Below are 19,476 nucleotides of genomic sequence, written 5' to 3'. Positions count from 1 at the left end.
AGGTGATAAAATCTTTACAAATATATACTTTGCTTCTACAGTAACCCAACATTCTTAAAACAGATTGATATGGCTCACCGTAAAATTAGCACCCACTTTCTCTCCAGCCTTCTCTTACCAATGATCATTCGTAAGAGTTCTATTTATACCTTTTTCTTTTCGGACCATGGGAGAACACGGCCCCAGTTTTCTGTACTGGTGATTATTTAGGGAAACTATAATAATATTTGTATTGTAGAAGCAGGTTTAAAGGAGTTTTCTTCCAAGGGAGAGTTAAAATTGGATGTCTAGTTCTAAACTGGACAACTGGGGTGTGCTGTTCATTGAGACTCCCATCTGGGAGACCTGCAGTGTGATTCTGGGACATGTGAGAGCGGGTGGGTGTACCTTTTCTGAACCTTTTTTTTGTTGCAGATGTTTCCTCTGTGGCCTAAAAATCTGGCTGTTCCTCCTTGCCTAGTTAAATAATGGAAATGCTGGGTAATTTACCCCCTTTTTTCTCTCAATAGGCATTTATTGTTACAGACAATGCCTGGGAGTAACTCTGATAAATCAACTCTCACCGCTTCTAGCCAAGGGTCTTCAAAAACAACTGAGAAGCGCCGGGCAGATGAGAGTAAGTCCAACTAAAGAACAATTCTTTGTTTTTGTTTGTAAAGCACTCTGGGTTCCTTTGGGAATGAAACTGTAAAATACTATAATTGGTGCTAAAGGGAGATTTTTATTTTCCCTGCTTTCCATGGAAAAAGGTTAGCAAACCAGATGTTTTTTTAAAAACCTCTCAATACAGGCAGAAAGGCAAGAGTTCAGCGGGCGTACATTTCACAACACTGGCACTCCTGGCAGGCTTCATCTCTCCCTACAATATAGGTGGTCCTGATCCTGCAACCCTTGCTCATACAAGTGGGAAGTCAGCATGTTCATGGCACGAAAGTTTACAGGACTGGACTCCCTGTGTGCATTTTAGCTTTTGTTCAGGCTAATTGAGTGAACATGCACATAAAATATTGTCTAATCATAACCAGAAAACACTGCCCAATCACATAGGCCAATTGTAACAGATAGCTACACAGAATAAGGGCCCATGATATTTCTCTGAGCCAAACAGAATGCATGGGGTCTTGACTCAGCTCCCACTGAAGCCCTGGCGTAGAAATAAACTTTCTCTAATGTTTAAATTTACACTGGATTATGGGTTCCTTTCACATCTCCTCTTATGGCTGCAGCAGCTGTTAGAGAAGCCTGCTATAGTTTAATCTCCTCCTTTACAGCTTCTTCATTAGCCCAGGCTCTTCAATGAAAGAGGCACCATCACTAAGGGCCAGCAAATTCTCTCCAGATAGCAAGTGCTATTCTATAGGCTATGAGCAGTCTGTGTAGCCCAGTGTGAGAACAGCCAGTCCAATCTCAAGGCATTTTGTTGGTCACATCTACACACCAATTACATCAGAAAGAGAACAGGAGGCAAGCATATGGAAGGGGAGAGACAGAGAAAACAAATTATAGATCCCAGTAGGACTTAGACTTCACCTGAATGGTTGGAGGTAAATAGAAAGGAAGCTGGGACAGGTTGCCTGCCTAATGACGTGATGTTTCTTTGACAGGTGAGGTATTTACCAGAATGTCCTACTTGGCAATTGAGACCAACACCAATGCTTCATCATCCAGCGGATCTCTGCCACCCCAAAAGAGTGTGTTAAGTATGTATGATGGAACTTTTTTTCTTATAATATATATTCCTGATGCTCAGTAGCAAGAATAAGGAAAGCTTTCACAAGTAAAAACTGCATCAAGAGCAGATAATCTGACATGGAGAGTGGATTTCAAGCACTGTAAAGGATTGCATTGATGCAACTGACAGACGTGTAATTTCACTGGCAAGAAATGTTGATGAGCATTTTTTATTTTGTTTGTTTTCTTACTGGTCCAAAGATGCAATGCCCTACACACAACTCCATGGCATCTCTGTGTGTTTGTCTGTCTGTAACACAGCAACCCTGCAAAACTCAATCCAATCAATTCCAGAATGTCAGGGAATGTTCTCGGCATCAGTGGGTAGAACCATATTGACTTTGGTGAGACTTAGAAAACTGGAAAAGCCTGATTTCCACTCTGGAGGCAGAGATGAGGCAACAACTTTAGGGTTAGGATTATGCCAGTCCCCTGCAGCCTAATCACTTTTTAAATTGTTGGCCTGTATTGCATGTCTATAGTTTCTTTTACATATTCTAAAATATGGTCTTCCTATAGGTCCATGAAAGAATATGCTGTACTGTAAATTAAATTCACCTAATTCAGTCAGCAATTTACATTTGGAAGGATAAATTTTCAGCCTCTTTTGGGCAGATACCTTGTCTTTACATTTGTCTGTAAAGGGCATGGCACACACTTGGGGCTACATAATAATAATTAATAGTAGTAAAGACTAAAGTCAGTTTCCCTATTTCACATAAAAAATTCTACTTCCCTCACCGTCCCCAGAAAACACCTATGCGACCCTGAGACTGGAACCACTGATGTAAACAAATGTAATGATGTAGGAAAATCCTGGTGTATGTATGTGCTAATGTATATTTTGTGTGATGTCCCATCGGTGGGTTAATGAAGACATGAATGTGGAAGCAATTTAAAGTAAGGGGCTGATCCAAAGCCTATTGAAATCAGTGGAAAAACTCCCATAGTTTTTGATGGCCATCAGATCAAGCCCTAACTGCATTGTGGTTTGTTTTCACAGGAACAGTATTTAACATCCCGTGCCTTCTGATAATGGCCGTTGCCTCCCTCCCAAGAGCCTTCATAAAGGCTTGTATCTCCATAAAGTAAGCATGAAAGTAAAATTCTTCTGAAGGGTGTATTGGGGAGGAAATGGATATTTGGGAGTCACAATAGGAAACTGGCCCAGAGAGACTGGGATACAAGTTAATGGGCCTGTGGGCCCAGTTAGAAACAAGGAGTCCATGATTCACATTGGCTACTGTTCAGATTGTCACTGGGACAGGTTCTGTGCAGTTCTGTGGCAGCTGCTCATGAAACCAAATAGTCCCTCTGCTAGCTCGCTATCTAGACCTGCCATTGGCCAAAATCTCAGTCCCTGAAAACAGCCTGAGAAAACGAGATAATCAGAAGAGAGTGCTATGAGGCCTGGGGTACAGAGTCCATGGCTACTATTGAATCCTAAGGGCTGCAGTAGTCTCTGGCTGATGCTTCTTCTCTCACAGTCCATGGATATGGTTTGACCAGTGGTTTTGCTTGTCACAGATCCATCAGCCATATGTTGCTTCTTCTCTGCCTCATCCCTAACCTATCCCCAATTCTGCTGCATTTTGGATTAGGGCACGCAGAATCTTCTATGGAACACAGGAGGAAGGGACTTCTATGTAGGCTCTCTGCAACTAAGCCCTCACTTCAGAGCAGAACGACATCAGTTCCACTCCCAACTGTGTGCTATAAGCCTGCAATGGGGGTTACAGGATTTGCCCCAGCCTGAATAAATGCAATATCAGAACAAGATTGTATGGATATGTGCAGATGCTGTGATAACTCTGTGCTTGGTCTCCTTCAGAGACCTAATCACCTTGCAGAACAGCAAGAGATTCTTCAAGGTCCTGTTATTGCTGGTTCCAATAATTTATGGTGAGTATTCATGGAATTCTGGGAACCTGTAACAGTCTCATCTCAACTTCCAGTTTAGAAACAAAAATGCCTACTTACTGAATTAATCTAATTGCTTTGATTTAGGGATTCTTATGACTAGAGCTCACGCTACTATTGTATGTGTGTGTGTGTGTGTGTGTGTGTGTGTGTGTGTGTTTTTCTTCACTATCTACCTAGATAATTCCATGGCCAACAACACCTCCAAGCACCTCCCAGTATTTCCAAATAACAATTGCAATCACCCTTTCTTTTCCTTGCCATCCTGCTGGAGTAAACAGGTTGGTTAGTTGATAGGTTTGGGGGAGGAATGGGGGTGGATTTGATTGTGGAAGACAGAGTAGGTGGGAAGTATGCTGAGGTTTTTTTTCTGTGTGAGGAACTCCTTTCTTATGAGGAAAGTGAAGTTGAAGGGCTGAGTTCCACATTTAGTCCTGAATGTGGTGAGAACTCTGGCCATTCATATCTCTTGTGGGAGTGAGTTCCCCAGTCTAGACCCAGCTCCTTTGGAAGTTCTGTCTTTCCTCCTTGGGCGCCTCCCATTATTGGTCAACATTACATTGCATTGTTCTGGAGGAACATTCTGGGAGGTCACGCATGTGAAAGGGGAGACAATGTCAGATAGACATCCCAGTGATGGCTCTGAATGTCAGAACAGAGACCTAGACCTGAACTCTGTCCAGAAGAGGCAATTCAGAGAGAGGTGTATCGGGGAGATGTGCTCATTGTGACCAGTGTTGTCTTGCAGACTGGCTGCTGCATTCTGTACCACCTGGAGCTCTCAGAGGATGTGGCATCATTTCTAGATATATTGAGTTGCAATAATCATGTCATGGGTATGTGGATCACTGGGGCTTGGCATAAGTCTAATAGGCTGGAACACAGTCTTTTCAGAGCTGTATGCATCCCAAATTCAGCTCTCCATAGCTAACATCTTATCATGTGGGTTTGGAAGTGGATAACCTGGCCTTGGTGGTGATTACAAATGTTGGTGAAATAATTTTCTGTTGTGTGTGTGATTTGCAGCAGGTATTTACTGTGTTGGCTCATTATCGTCCAGGAGATTAGCAGAGGGGCTAGCATCACAGGTAAGTGTCTCTTGGGATAGGAAAGGAAACTCTTCTGAGCCAAAATGAGAAGCAACTTCAGTAATTGCCTTCCCAGACAAAGTTGCGATCCACAGCATCTGTGGCAGGCTCCTGCAGTCTTTGCAGTTTAATCAAACAGGTAGAATGGCCGTTAACGTTAATAAGACTTTTGCCACTATAAGGGAGAAGTCGGGGCTGCAGGATGTGACTCCCTATATGCACTGGGATTACTGGTGTCAATTCATTGGGCGTATTGTTTCTGACTCCAAAGAGGGGAAGGAACATCTGCCCTGCCTACGTTGAGAAGTCTTCACTGAGGCTGTGCTAGTGGTTAGTATATTTGTTTGCCTTTCTTTTACAGGAAATGACAGAGCACCATGAAACAGAGCTGAAGTCACTGTGGTAAGAGGGATTTCTTGACTATGAATGTATTCCCTACTTCAGTGGAGGTGTCACTAACTCTCTGGCTAAATGTGCATGATTATGTCTCCTTAGTAGCTGGTTCACTTTGAGGATTAGAGCTGGCTTAGCTAATAGAGTGACTCCTTTTACTGAAGCAGTACAGGGGCTCTTGCTTTTGCAGCTGAAGGTCCTGGGTTCTATCCCTAGTGAATACAGTGATGTCCTCAAGAATGCAGTCTCAGGTTAACCACAGCACTCCAAGTGCACAAAGGCAGCAGAGGTCCTGTCCACATTACAGCAGCATTACATCTGGTATCAATGAAAACTCATTCTCCTCAAAATGGAGGGAATGGGGCAAGTTTGTCCATACGACCAGTGAAAAGAGAGGCATGGGTGTATTTGCAGTCTCCTGTTCTCATGTATCTGTTGTTCCATGTTTTCAAGGCAGTCACACACTTTATTGGAAGAAAAAATCCATGAAATTGAACACATTAAAGAGCAGATGCAGCATCTGCATGCAGAGATCAATGGTGTGATGGAGGGCATCCTGCATTCTGTTCAAGAAACCCTGGAGGAGAGCGACATCCCAGGAGAGAACAAAGATGTAAGAGGCTGGAATTGTATAATTAGACCTTTCTGTAGCTCTCCCCATTCCCTCCCACTACTTCCTGTCACACCCTTCCGAGCCAATTAGGGCCTGTTAGTCCTTGCTATGGACCTGAACATTAGGGATGGGATTTTCAAAACACTCAGCGCTGGCCTGACACTGTTTCCACTGAAGTCAGTGGGAGATTTACCATTGACTTTGCTGGGAACAGTTGAGCCAGTGCGGACTACTTCTGAAAATCTCCCTCATGGAGCTTTCTCACTACTGTGCCCTGACAGTGTCTGCTAGAACTTTGGTAATTATGTCATTTTTCACCAAAATATCTCATAAGTGTAATGTTTAATGTTACCATTTGAGTGGCACTATACCAGTAAAATTGTTTAGGTTCCTACTTCTTCCTGGAAATGTATAATCTGGAATCCCAAAGTCCTTCAACAGTTGATCCCAAACTGCAGCTAGAGGTATCTCTTAAACTACAGGATAGCAAACTTAATTTCAGAGGCAGTGAGTGTAGTTATTAAGGCATTGAACTCAGAGTCAGCAAAACTGGGTTGTATCCCTGTGTAGCTGAGCGTGGCAGGGCCCCCTTTGGCTCCTGCCTCTGCTAGATTCACAAAGTCACCCTGGGGTTAGTAACTACTCGTGCAGTTTATTCACAGACTTGTTCCCACCACTGTTTCACCATATACAGTTGGTCCTTCATCGTCTGCAGGCAGGAGGGAAGAGCTACCTCCCTGTCTTTTCCCTTTCTTTCTGCTCCCCTGTGGCTTCCTGCCACTGAGACTGTTATACAACCCCAGGCTAATTAGGTGGCAGTTGTCTCTGCTTCCCCAATTTGCGCCAGGTTACCTCCAGCCAGCTCTAATTTATTCCCCTATGTGGGAGCTGGCATGACAGAGGGCTGAATCAGCAACTCTTTGCCCAGCACCCTGTCACACACCTCCTCTCCTTTCTCCAACCGCCAGGTTTGCCTTTCTGCATCCTCTCCTCCCTCTAATGGGGTGGGAGAGACTCTACGGAGGAGTCCCTCTTTGGGTCAGTCCCAGGGTTTGCCGTGTGGGGTTCCTCCATCCCCTACCCACAGAAACTACATTGTGTGGCAGGTCGACGGCCCCACAGCTCCCCCACAACCCACAGGTCCTTGCACCATTTATAGCTCCCAAGGTGTTCCCATGGTTTTCCGCCCCCTTCCCTTCAGTCAGGAGTTTGGGGTTGGTCATGACCCTCTTCTGGACACTCAGGACTTCCTGTCCCCCAAGCTCGTCCAGCAGGGCCTGGGTCTCTTCCTTTGGGGGTCTGCCATTAAGGCCCTCCACTGGGCCTTGCTCTTCGGTCAAGAACCCTGGGTGGACGTCTCACCCATAGCTTCCCTCTCCCTTCTTGGGCTCTGTTGTCTAGGGGTTTTCTGCTTGGATCTCCCATTTTCCCTGTCGTGGGCTTTCTCCCTCTGCCCACCTTTCCTCCTGGGAAGAGGTCCCAGTCCATACCCACCACCACCGTGTAAGACAGGCCCTTTACTACCCCAACCCACTGCCACTTAAACCTGCCCCAAACCTCGAGGGGCACCTGGGCCATAGGGTATTGCCTCCTATCCCCATGGACTCATTCTAAGGCCTGGTCTACACTATGAATTTAGGTCAAGTTTAGCAGCGTTATCTCAATTTAACCCTGCACCCGTCCACACAATGAAGCCCTTTTTTTCGACTTAAAGGGCTCTTAAAATCAATTTCTTTACTCCACCCCCAATGAGGGGATTAGCGCTGAAATCGGCCTTGCTGGGTCAAATTTGGGGTACTGTGGACGCAATTTGACGGTATTGGCCTACGGGAGCTATCACAGAGTGCTCAGTTGTGACCGCTCTGACAGCGCTCTCAACTCAGATGCACTGGCCAGGTATACAGGAAAAGGCCCGTGAACTTTTGAATCTCATTTCCTGTTTGGCCAGTGTGGCGAGCTCACCTGCACAGGTCACCACACAGAGCCCATCAGCACAGGAGACCATGCAGTCCCAGAATCGCAGAAGAGCTCCAGCATGGACCGAACGGGAGGTACGGGATCTGATCACTGTATGGGGAGACGAATCCGTGCTGGCAGAACTCCGGTCAAAAAGACGAAATGCCAAAATATTTGAAAAAATCTCCAATGGCATGAAGGACAGAGGCTATAACAGGCACCCGCAGCAGTGCTGCATGAAAATTAAGGAGCTCAGGCAAGCCTACCAAAAAACCGGAGAGGCAAACGGCTGCTCCAGTTCAGAGCCCCAGGCATGCCGCTTCTATGATGAGCTGCAGCCACCATTACCCCAATCCTGTGCTTTGACTCTGTCCAAGGAGTGGGAGGCAACACGGAAGCTGGTTTTGGGGGCGAGGAAGATGATGATGAGGAGGAGGTTGTAGATAGCTCACAGCAAGGAAGCGGAGAAACCGGTTTCCCCAACAGCCAGGATCTGCTTATCACCCTGGACCTGGAGCCAGTACCCCCCAAACCCACCCAAGGTGGGCTCCCGGACCCTGAAGGAAGAGAAGGGACCTCTGGTGAGTGTACCTTTGTAAATGTTATACATGGTTTAAAAGCAAGTGTGTTTAATGATTAATTTGCCCTGGCAGTCACGGCCAGTACAGCTACTGGAAAAGTCTGTTAACGTGTCTGGGGTGGAGCAGAAATCCTCCAAGGACATCTCCATAAAACTCTCCTGGATGTACTCCCAAAGCCTTTGCAAAAGGTTTCTAGGGAGGGCAGCCTTATTCTGTCCTCCATGGTAGGACACTTTACCACGCCAGGCCAGTAGCAAATAGTAGGGAATCATCGCAGAACAAAGCATTGCAGCGTATGGTCCCGGTGTTTGCTGGCATTCAAACAACATCCGTTCTTTATCTCTCTGTGTTACCCTCAGGAGAGTGATATCATTCATGGTCACCTGGTTGAAATAGTTGGTTTTAGTAAGCAGACATTCACAGGTGCCTGTTCCTGCTGGGCTGTTTGCCTGTGGCTGAACAGAAATCTTCCCCGCTGTTAGCCACATGGTGGGGGGAGGGGTGAAGCCATCATCCCAGAGAATGGGGGGGTGGAGGTGGGGGGGTTAGTTGGGTTTCTGCTGCACGTGAACTCGGAAACCGCAGCCCCGCCTTTTAAACTGCCAACCCATTTTTAATGGCCAACCCAACGGCTACTTTGTATGGGAAATGAGGGCACTGCTGTTTAAAACCATTCCCACACGTTATGAAGGTTAAAGAAGCCAAAAGACTGTAGCTTACCATGGCTGCCTGCAAGCCGAATTCTGTTGCCCGGCCCTGCATGAGTGATCTCTCACACCAAACCGGCATACCCTCAAAAAAGAGGCAAAATGTGACCTTGTAATGAAAGCACATGTGCTATGTAATGTTAACAGCAAGGTTTACTGTGAAAGAGTGTACCCATTGTTCTATAAAATTTGTCTTTTTAACTACCACTCTCCATTTTTTTCCCTCCACCAGCTGCATGTGTTTCTCCTTCCCAGAGGCTAGTGAAGATGAGAAGGCGAAAAAAACGCACTTGCGATGAAATGTTCTCTGACCTCATGCTGTCCTCCCACACTGACAGAGCACAGCAAAATATGTGGAGGCAGACAGTCTCAGAGTGCAGGAAAACACAATATGACTGCAAGGAGAGGTGGTGGGCCGAAGATGATAGGTAGCGTCAGCTTGCTGAAAGAAGATAGGAGTCAATGCTCAGGCTACTGGAGGATCAAACGCATATGCTCCAGCATATGGCTGAGCTGCAGGAAAGGCAGCAGGAGCACAGACTGCCGCTATAGCCCCTGTGTAACCAACCTCCCTCCTCTCCAAGTTCCATAGTCTTCTCATCCAGATGCCCAAGAATGCGGTGGGGGGGCCCTCCGGCCACCCAGCCACTCCACCCCAGAGGATTGTCCAAGCAACAGAACGCTGGCATTCAATAAGTTTTAAAGTTTTAAAGTGCTGTGTGGCCTTGTCCTTCCCTCCTCCACCACCCCTCCCGGGCTACCTTGGCAGTTATCCCCCTATTTGTATAATGAATAAATAAAGAATGCATGAATGTGAAGCAACAATGACTTTATTGCCTCTGCAAGCTGTGATCAAAGTGGGGAGGGGAGGGTGCTTAGCTTACAGGAAAGTAGAGTGAACCCGGGGCGGGTTTCCATCAAGGAAAAACAAACAGACCTTTCACACCGTAGCCTGGTCAGCCATGAAACTAGTTTTCAAAGCTTCTCTGATGCGCACTGCGCCCTCCTGTGCTCTTCTAACCGCCCTGGTGTCTGGCTGCGCGTAATCAGCGGCTAGGCAATTTGCCTCAACTTCCCACCCCGCCATAAATGTCTCCCTCTTACTCGCACAGATATTGCGGAGCACACGGCAAGCAGTAATAATAATGGGAATATTAGTTTCGCTGAGGTCTAACTGAGTCAGTAAACTGCACCAGCGCGCTTTTAGATGCCCAAATGCACATTCTACCACCATTCTGCACTTGCTCAGCCTATAGTTGAACAGCTCCTGACTACTGTCCAGGCTGCCTGTGTATGGCTTCATGAGCCATGGCATTAAGGAGTAGGCTGGGTCCCCAAGGATACATATAGGCATTTCAACATCCCCAACGGTTATTTTATGGTCTGGAAAGTAAGTCCCTTGCTGCAGCTGTTGAAACAGACCAGTGTTCCTGAAGATGCGAGGGTCATGTACCTTTCCCGGCCATCCCACGTTGATGTTGGTGAAACGTCCCTTGTGATCCACCAGAGCTTGCAGCACTATTGAAAAGTACCCCTTGCGGTTTATGTACTGGCTGCCTTGGTGCTCCGGTCCCAAGATAGGGATATGGGTTCTGTCTATCGCCCCACCACAGTTAGGGAATCCCATTGCAGCAAAGCCATCCACTATGACCTGCACATTTCCCAGAGTCACTACCCTTAATAGCAGCAGCTCAATGATTGCATTGGCTACGTGGATCACAGCAGCCCCCACAGTAGATTTGCCCACTCCAAATTGATTCCTGACTGACTGGTACTTGTCTGGCGTTGCAAGCTTCCACAGGGCTATCGCCACTCACTTCTTAACTGTGAGGGCTGCTCTCATCTTGGTATTCTTGCGCTTCAGGGCAGGGGAAAGCAAGTCACAAAGTTCCATGAAAGTGCCCTTACGCATGCAAAAGTTTCGCAGCCACTGGGAATCATCCCAGACCTGCAACACTATGCAGTCCCACCACTCTGTGCTTGTTTCCCAGGCCCAGAAACAGCGTTCCACGCCATGAGCCTGCCCAACTGACACCATGATGTGCACATTGCAGGGGCCTGTACTTTGCGAGAAGTCTATATCCATGCCCTCATCGCTCTCGTCACTGTGCTGCAGTTGCCTCCTCCTCACCTGGTTTCGCTTTTGTTGCAGGTTATGGTGCTGCATATCCTGCTGGATAATGCGTGCGGTGTTTATAGTGCTCATTATTGCCGCGGTGATCTGAGCGGGCTCCATGTTCCCCGTGCTATGGCGTCTGCGCTGAAAAAAGGTGTAAAAAGAGTGTCTGCCATTGCTCTGACGGAGGGAGGGGCAACTGACAACATGGCTTACAAGGTTGGCTTACAGGGAATTAAAATCAACAGAGCAGGTGGCTTTGCATCAAGGAGAAACAGAATGGCCCCCTCAAAGATAGAACTCAAAACCCTGGATTTAACAGGATGTTGATTTCACAGAGAAAGGGGGGAGAAAATGAATACAAAACAAATCTGGCCTATTTCTTGTTTTGATCCACTTCATCTATCTTTATATATCTTGCTGGCAGCAGACGGTGCAGTATGACTGCTAGCCATCGTCATCTCCTGGGTGCTCAGCAGAAGACGGTGCAATACAACTGCCGGCAGGACTGAATCGCCATGAGATGAAACTTAAAAGGGAAATGACCGGGCTGAGTCACTCTCATGTTTGCCCAGGCGCCCCTGACTGACCTCACCGAGGTTGACTAAAAGAGCACCCTGGAGTACGGCGACAATGGCTACCAGTCATACTGCACTGTCTGCTACCAAAAGGTAATGAGCTGCTGCTGTGTAGCAATGCAGTACTGCGTCTGCCAGCACCCAGGAGACATACGGTGACGGTGAGCTGAGCGGGCTTCATGCTTGCCATGGTATGGTGTCTGCACAGGTAACCCAGGAAAAAAGGCACGAAACGATTGTCTGCCGCTGCTTTCACCGTGGGAGGGAGGAAGGGCGGGGCGACTGACAGCATGTACCCAAAACCACCCGCAACAATGTTTTTGCCCCATCAGGCATTGGGATTTCTACCCAGAATTCAAATGGGCGGCAGAGACTGCAGGAACTGTGGGATAGCTACCTACAGTGCAACGCTCCAGAAGTTGATGGTTGCCTTGGTACTGTGGATGCACTCCGCCGACTAAATGCACTTAGAGCATTTGTGTGGGGACACACACAATCGACTGTATAAAAACGCTTTCTACAAAACTGACTTCTATAAATTCGACCTAATTTCGTAGCAGACATAGCCTAAGTCAATCTTCGCACTGGAAATCCACCAGTGCAGTCCCACCAGCTTCCTTTGTATCAGGGAGCAGGCTGAGGCTGTATTCATCAGACCTCCTTTGGGGTTTCCTCCCCACCATTACTGAAATGGTGGATAGCTCCCGCCCCTTCCCCTGCCCTCCAGCATTTGCCCAGCCACAAAACTCTGCCACCCACAATCCATGTGCAGGGAATCCCCCTTCTTGTGTCTTGGTCGTCAGCACTGCCAGCAGACAACCGGCCTGGACCCTGTGGAAGCCCCTTGGGTGTCCTCCCGTTTGTTCTCTGGGCCCTTCCCAGGTGGGGGTATTATCTGGGCCTTCTCCCAGTCTCCGCTTCCTTGCACGGCCATCTCTCCTTCCTGGGGAAGTCTGCCTCTGTGTACTCCTCCGTAACCTTTATGGCCGCCTCTATCATTTTCAGTTGGTACCTCCTCACCCACACCTTTATGTTCTCAGGGAGGCCCTGTAAAAACTGCTCTAGGACGAGCATGTCCATGATCTCCCCCACTGTCTGGGCGTCTGGCCTCTCAGGCAGTGGGTGGCCCAGTCCATTAACTTTTGGGAGAATGCCCACGGCTGCAAACCCCCACCACATCCACCTTGCTGACCAGAACTTCTGGCCATACTTCTCCGCGGACAGCCCCACCCAATCGAGGACGGCTGCCTTTACTGCTTCATAATTCCTGGCCTGCTTTTCACTTAGGGCCATGTAGGCTGCTTGGGCTTCACTGGCTAGGTAGGGAGCTAGCCGCAGGGCCAAGGTTGCCCTATCCCCTCCAGCTCCCACAGCTACCCACTCAAATATGCCTAGGAAGGCATTGGGGTCATCTGTCAGGCCCATTTTACACAGTCCTAAGCCTGGCGCCTGAACGCCATCCCTTCCCATGGGGCTCACCACTTTCTGCAGGAGCGGCTATTGGAGGCCAGCCTGCTCCCACATGAAGTTCTGCAGGCTTTTCTGCTGTTCTGCCTGCCAGGTGAACAAGGCCTGTCTCTCTAGGTGGTGGGCTTGCTGAAAACTCTGCACTGCCTTCTGCACCACCTCCTGCTGCATGACCACCCCTTGCAGGTTCTCCTCCATCTCCAGACTGCCAAACACTTGCTCTAGCATGGGATCCCAGACAAGCCCCCATGTGTAGCAGAGCACAGCAGGGCTCCCTTGAGTTCCACCTCTGCTAGATTCACAAAATCACACTGAAACCCTGGGGTTAGTAACCACTCGTGCAATTTATTCACAGACTTGCTCCCACCACCATTTCACCATATACAACTGGCCCTTCACTGTCTGCAGGCAGGAAGGGGTATTCCCCTGGCTTCTTCCCTCTGAGGCTTTTATACAGCCCCAGGCTAATTAGGTGACAGCTGTCTCTGCTTCCTCAATTAGGTCCAGGTTACCTCCAGACAATGTTAATTGTCATTAACAATTAACGTGGGAGCTGGTGTGACAGAAGGCTGAATCAGCAACCCTTTGCCCACCACCTTGTCACACCTTCACTCCGCCATTGTCTTGCTTTGTGACCATAAGCATGTCTCTTAAGCTTTTTATGCATTTATTGTTCCATTTGTACAACTGAGATAATACTTCCCTGTCTTCATCAAGTGCTTTGAACTCCTTGGATGGAAACACTGTATAAGCACATCTTATAATACTAAGGGCTAGTTTTTGTTTTTTAACTTAACCCTCTCTTCCCATCATGGAGACTTGATCATTTCAATTCCTTAGCCTTGACACCTATTCTCAAAGTCACCTTTAACTGAGCCACCAACTTTAGCGGAGGAGAATATAAGACTCCCCATCAGTGCCTCTTCTTATCTAGCTATCTGGATCATTACTGAGTGGTGAGATACTCTTTCTCACATTCTGGGGACTGGATGGTACTCATGCTGCTCTCATATTCAGCTGGCCTCCAGAACAATAGAATGATGTGGAAACCAAACCCAGGTCTCTGACACAGCAGTGGAGAGCTTTACTGTGTGGTCTCCACCTCAGTAGCTGAATGAGTTTATATCCTTCCAACAGTTACTGGGAAAACTTATTTGAGGTGGAAGTTACCGTTGTGTGTTTTATTGTGATTTTTCTCATTGACACTGAGTATTTCACCTTAAGTGCCTGTGAGTGTTTATGTTGTTTGCAAATATCTTTCCCTTCGTTACCTTGTGTCTTCTCTTTTTTTTCAGCAAGTACTAGAGATGATAAATGTAGCATTTAAGAAGGTTTATGAGGACCATATCCAGATGCCTGACTGGGCTCAGAAATCCATAGGTAAGAATACTCATAGCATTCTGCTCTTATATAGTACCTTTACAATGATAAGTATAGTTATTCCTCCTTAACAAACTGGGGAAACTGAGGCACAGAGGTGCTAAGTTGACTTGCCAATGTTCATACAGGAAGTCAGTGGCAGAGTCAGGGATACAACCCAAGTCAGCAGAATCCCTGTCCTCTCCCCTCACCACTAGACCATGATGTCTCTGGTAATGTTGTTATGAACTTTTAAAAAGTATCTGAGACATTCTTCTCTTCTGCACTGATTTCACCAAAGGTGAATGGGAGATCTTGATTTTCCTTACAATAGTGTGACATAAACCCATTCTAGATATTGATTTATCATTTATACCATGCTAAACTTCATATCAGATCATTATGGGATGTTCTCTACATCATATTGTGACATAAATCCAGCCATAAGATATTGTAGCCACTCTTTTTCTTTGACACCTACGAACTCAGATACCACCGTGAGGAACACAGGATGGATAGACTGATGGTCTATATGTAACAATAGAAATGCCTTGTAATCCACTGCTTGTCATAGGATCTGGCCTTTGTTAATCTATTCATATTTTAATTGCAGGTGCCACCATTGATACAGGCAGAACATCTAAGAGTTATGAACTTGGGAAAACAGAGGGGTGTTGTTTTAGTTCATGGTTCTTTTCTTCTGCAAATCCTCCAGATACTATTTTACAGGTAGAGCACATCTGTCCACTTTGTGTATTCTCTTATACTACTTTCAAATGTCCTCATTCCAAAACCTTCTCAAGAACCAGTTCTTCAGTGATGGACCTACAGTTAGTTAGCCAACTAATTAAGGAAAGGTTGAGAGGCAGTCAGGTATAGATAACTTGCATTTAAACCCACACCCACCAAGGGAATTAAGTGTTGCAACACTCACTACCATGGCACCTAACTTTTAAGTGTCTGAAAAATCACAGGAACAACACTGTGAACCACAAAGCCTGAGTTAGGCACCTAGGTTTCCTATACAATGAATAGGAAGAGATAGGCAACTTACAACAGGATCCACAAAAGTCATCATGCTAGGCAGGGAGTCTCCTAAGCTAGTCAATGGGAGATGCTGATGAGAGGAAGGTGTCTTAAGCCCCTCCCCTCTCTTGGAGATAGGTGCCTGATTCTAATTAGTGATTCACAAGGGGAACTCCTCTCCTGGAGTTAGAGGGCTTAGATGCCCAAGTCATTTCTCGTGAGAATGAGTTCGGTGCCTACCTTGCTCCACATAAAAGGGCCAGAGGAGGAGGTTCCCACCTTATAACTTCTAATCCAGTGGTTAGAACACTAACCTGGGATGTTGGAGACCCAGGTTAAATTCTCCCCTCTGCGGGGGGGGGGGGAGAAGAAACTTGAACAGGGGTCTTCTCCCGAGAGTGCTCTAACCACTGAGCAGCTATGGGATATTCTGATGTGGGGCTCTCTCAATCTCTCCTGTTGAAGCTGTTCTGCTGTGGATAAATGAGTCCTTGAAGTGGGGGACTGGACCCAGGTCTCCCACCTCCCAGCTGGTGCCCTAACCACTGCACTGTACTCTCTCTCTCTCTCTTTCTTGCTCAGGCTTTGATGTGTGATAGGTGTCTGGTGGCCTAGAGGGAGGCAGCAGTGCACATATTTAGAGGCAGAAACATAGTTGCCAATGGAACTTTAACCCAGAAGGCTTTGGCACCAAGTCAGGTTAGGCACCTACAAGGTTCGGCAGAAATTTTTTGGATCACAGTGAAGCCTAAAACTGGAACATAAGCACTTAAACCCAAGACATAGGTGCCTCAGTCTGGGGTTTAGGCACCTCAGTACCTTTGTGGATGAGGGCCCGTGAGCCTGATCTGAAGTGCATAAATATGTAGTTAATGCATATAAAAATCTATACATTTTAATTGTCTTTCTTTCCTCCACCCTTCGTATGTTGCTTGCCTCCTTAACAACTGATCCAGTGTCCTCTGAAGTCACTGGAAAAATTCCCATTAACGTCAGTGGGATTGGGATTGGATTGGGACCTTAAACTGTAAGATCTTTAGGGCAAGGGCCATGTCTCCTTCAACATTTCTTAGTGTCTTATTACCATAAGCCCCTGGGTGTCCTTGGGGTCTCTAGGCACTAATGCAATAGAAATAATCAATAATACGTAATAGTAGTGATTCCCTTTCTTCCTCCAAGAAGGGTGAAGAAATCAAGTAATTTCCTGTAAGCCCAACATTATTGCATGAGGGTTTTTTATGATGGTGAAACAGGCCCACTGGGAGCAACCTCCAATGTGTACCACTCTGAATATGTTATAGCCTTCTTCACCAGGTTCCTGGGTACACTCGGGCTAGTTACAGCACTGTAGTTCATAGAAACCATTTGCTCCCAGTAGTGGAAGAATTATTGTATCACAACAAAAATCCCTTTTATGTGGATGTTATTTCTTTGCCCCAACTTTCTGCTGGCATTTGTACTTAACACCACTGAAAACCATGTTCTCTTCTGTTGTCTGTGATCTTTAATCTTTAGACTCATGCTTTGAATGACTGCAAACACCTCTGGCCTGATTTAACTTTATTGACTTTGGTGGTGCTATGGCCTAAGTTCAAGTGTTATTGGAAAGGCAATTTTCCCTATAATAAATAATAAGAAAGTCTCTGGTTTGATCTTTGAGCTCAGTATTAAAGCTGTCTGTTCAGGTGATAGGCAAGGAAATCTACATTTTTGTAGATTTGATAGAACTGTATTAATTTACCAGTATAAAGTCAAATAACAGAAGGCACCAATTTTTGTGCTTGTCACTGAATACACATGTATGTGGGATGTGTTACTCCATTAGTGTTAATTGGAGTTGATTTCTGCTTCCAGCCAGATGTTTACCCTGGAAACTGCTGGGCTTTTCAAGGATCTCAGGGTCAGGTAGTAATTAAGTTGCCTGAAAAAGTTTACCCAACCGCTGTTACACTTCAGCACATCTCTAAGGCAATCTCTCCCTCTGGAGATGTAACTAGCGCCCCAAAGGATTTTGCTGTATGTGTAAGTATCTGCCTTTAACTTTTTAAACTGGAATTTTATGGTGGGAAAATACAAGAAAAGAGACTTGCTTTGTATGTTCTGTTTACAGGATATCAGGTCTGTTCTCTTCACAACTGTGCACAAGTTTAAGGAATTTTTTTCAGATGAGGTGGTAATTTTATCACTACTAACAATGCTCATTTCTATAGTACTTTTTGTCTGAGTATCTCAAAGTGGCTTTACAAATAATAACCAATTAAGACTCACAACAACCTTGTGCTATTGGTAAAGGATTCAGAAGGATAACAACATCCACCTCTTAAGTGGAAGCAGCAGCTGTTTAACATCATCACACAGCAACCCTATCCAATAGGTTTAGGGCAGCTCACTTGAAACTGCAGCAGAGATTCATCTACACTGAAAAATAAAAGACCACAGTGAATCTCAGGGCCTGGGGTCAACTGACTTGCGCTCATGGGGCTCATGCTACGAGCATGGGTGGCGGGTATAATAAGCCAGGGGAGGCCAAGCCTCCCCAAACAGGTTGTGGTGCACCTCCCTCTGGAGTCACACCGCTGGTCTGCTGCCTTTGGAGCACCACTGCAGGATTGGCGCCCAGGCTATGGCCCCACCCATGCTCTGCCCCAAGACCCCACTCCTGCATCCCACTTTTCCCCTGTGGCCCTGCCCACGCTGCTCCTCTTCCCGCCCTCACTCCTCTTCTCCCCCGAAGCCAACGGGGACTCGGGTGGGCGGGCCTGGGACTATGGCTGGCTGGGGCCCAGGACGGCTGGAGCCAGATGGCAGGTTGTGGCGAGCCGGTGGGCCAGAGCTCAGGGTGGCCAGTGGGCTGGGGACTTGGGGAGGACGGCGGGCTGGTGGCTCGTGGCCAGCAGGCTGGTAGCTCGAAGCCGGTGGCCCAGGACTCAGGGCGGCTCGGGCGGGCAGTCTGGGGCTCGGGGCAGCTCGGCCAGGGCTCATCCGGCCATGGTGGGGTCTCGGAATGTTTACATTCCAATACATCATCATTCCTTCCAGCTGTCTTCCCACTCTGATTTTAGGGACTGGATGAGGAAACAGGGAAAGAAACTCTGCTGGGAACTTTTATGTATGAGTCAGGAAAAGAGACCATTCAAACTTTCCAACTGAAGGTACTTTAACGGGTGGTGAGATTGGGGCAGATGACATTGTATGCATACAGGTTTGCCTACCAGGTCTTGGAAAGGAGAGGATGTAGAAATCTCTCTCTGAGAGGAGATTACAAAGTGGTTAAACTGGTGTTTTGGGAGAACAGAACTGTAGTGTGGGAGGATGTGGGAAGGGAGAGATGATACCCTCAGTTCCTGTGTGAACTTGGTTTCAAGGGAGGCCCCTGGCTGAATTCTCCCCTTTTGGCAAAGTCCCGCTCCTGCAACAGTCATTCTAAGTTGCAGAAGACAGTGGCTTTGCAGGGAGCAAAATATTTGTAGGGCCAAACTCAGCAAGCAGGTGCATCTTCACCAACTTCAAAGGCAACACATCAGTGTACATCAGAGTTGAACTTAGACTCTGTTCTTCCTTACTTCTACTTTTCTCCCTTAATCAGCCATCTTTGTCTCCCCCAACCTTTTGTACCAGAAGCAATGGAGGGAAAGTGCTTAAGAAGCTAGGCAGTTGGGTTTTTGAAACACTTAGGTTTCATTAGTACCAGCTTGAACAAAGCAATGGAGTAAAGGGGGTCAGGGAAGAAAGAAAGAACACAAAGCTGGAGAGGCAATGATTTACCTCACGGTAGTTGAAATTTCCTGTTGTTCCAGGCCTGCACCACAGCTGATTTCAGCAGAGAATTTCAGCTTTCCATAGTTGGTGCTAAACACTTTCAAGCTCTGGAGTTTGATTTGACATAAATTGAGACAAGCTTAGCCCTGGTATAAGTTGGCACAGTTTCCATTAATTTCAAT

At 46.9% G+C, this 19,476-nt stretch overlaps 1 protein-coding gene across 1 annotated transcript; it reads left to right on the top strand.

The window, feature by feature from the left end:
* Positions 1-528: 528 nt before the first annotated feature.
* Positions 529-19,422, top strand: LOC140911970 (uncharacterized). Its single transcript, XM_073346127.1, has 11 exons — positions 529-616; positions 1,605-1,700; positions 2,735-2,819; positions 3,563-3,633; positions 4,678-4,739; positions 5,101-5,141; positions 5,586-5,745; positions 14,446-14,530; positions 15,123-15,238; positions 18,598-18,687; positions 19,333-19,422. The coding sequence occupies exons 1-11, from the start codon at positions 529-531 to the stop codon at positions 19,420-19,422; spliced, it is 984 nt and encodes a 327-aa protein (XP_073202228.1).
* Positions 19,423-19,476: the final 54 nt, after the last annotated feature.

The sequence above is a fragment of the Lepidochelys kempii genome, chromosome 5 (genome assembly GCF_965140265.1).
Source record: "Lepidochelys kempii isolate rLepKem1 chromosome 5, rLepKem1.hap2, whole genome shotgun sequence".
In the NCBI taxonomy this organism is placed as follows: domain Eukaryota; kingdom Metazoa; phylum Chordata; order Testudines; family Cheloniidae; genus Lepidochelys; species Lepidochelys kempii.
The sequence above is the reverse complement of the archived record's forward strand: the minus strand, read 5'-3'. Positions and strand labels throughout refer to the sequence as shown.

Coding starts and splice junctions, on each gene's coding strand:
- LOC140911970 (XM_073346127.1), top strand. CDS start 529: ATGCCTGGGAGTAACTCTGATAAATCAACTCTCACCGCTTCTAGCCAA. Junction 14,531..15,122: donor CTGGGCTCAGAAATCCATAG/GTAAGAATACTC, acceptor TTTTAATTGCAG/GTGCCACCATTGATACAGGC. Junction 18,688..19,332: donor TTCAAACTTTCCAACTGAAG/GTACTTTAACGG, acceptor CTGTTGTTCCAG/GCCTGCACCACAGCTGATTT.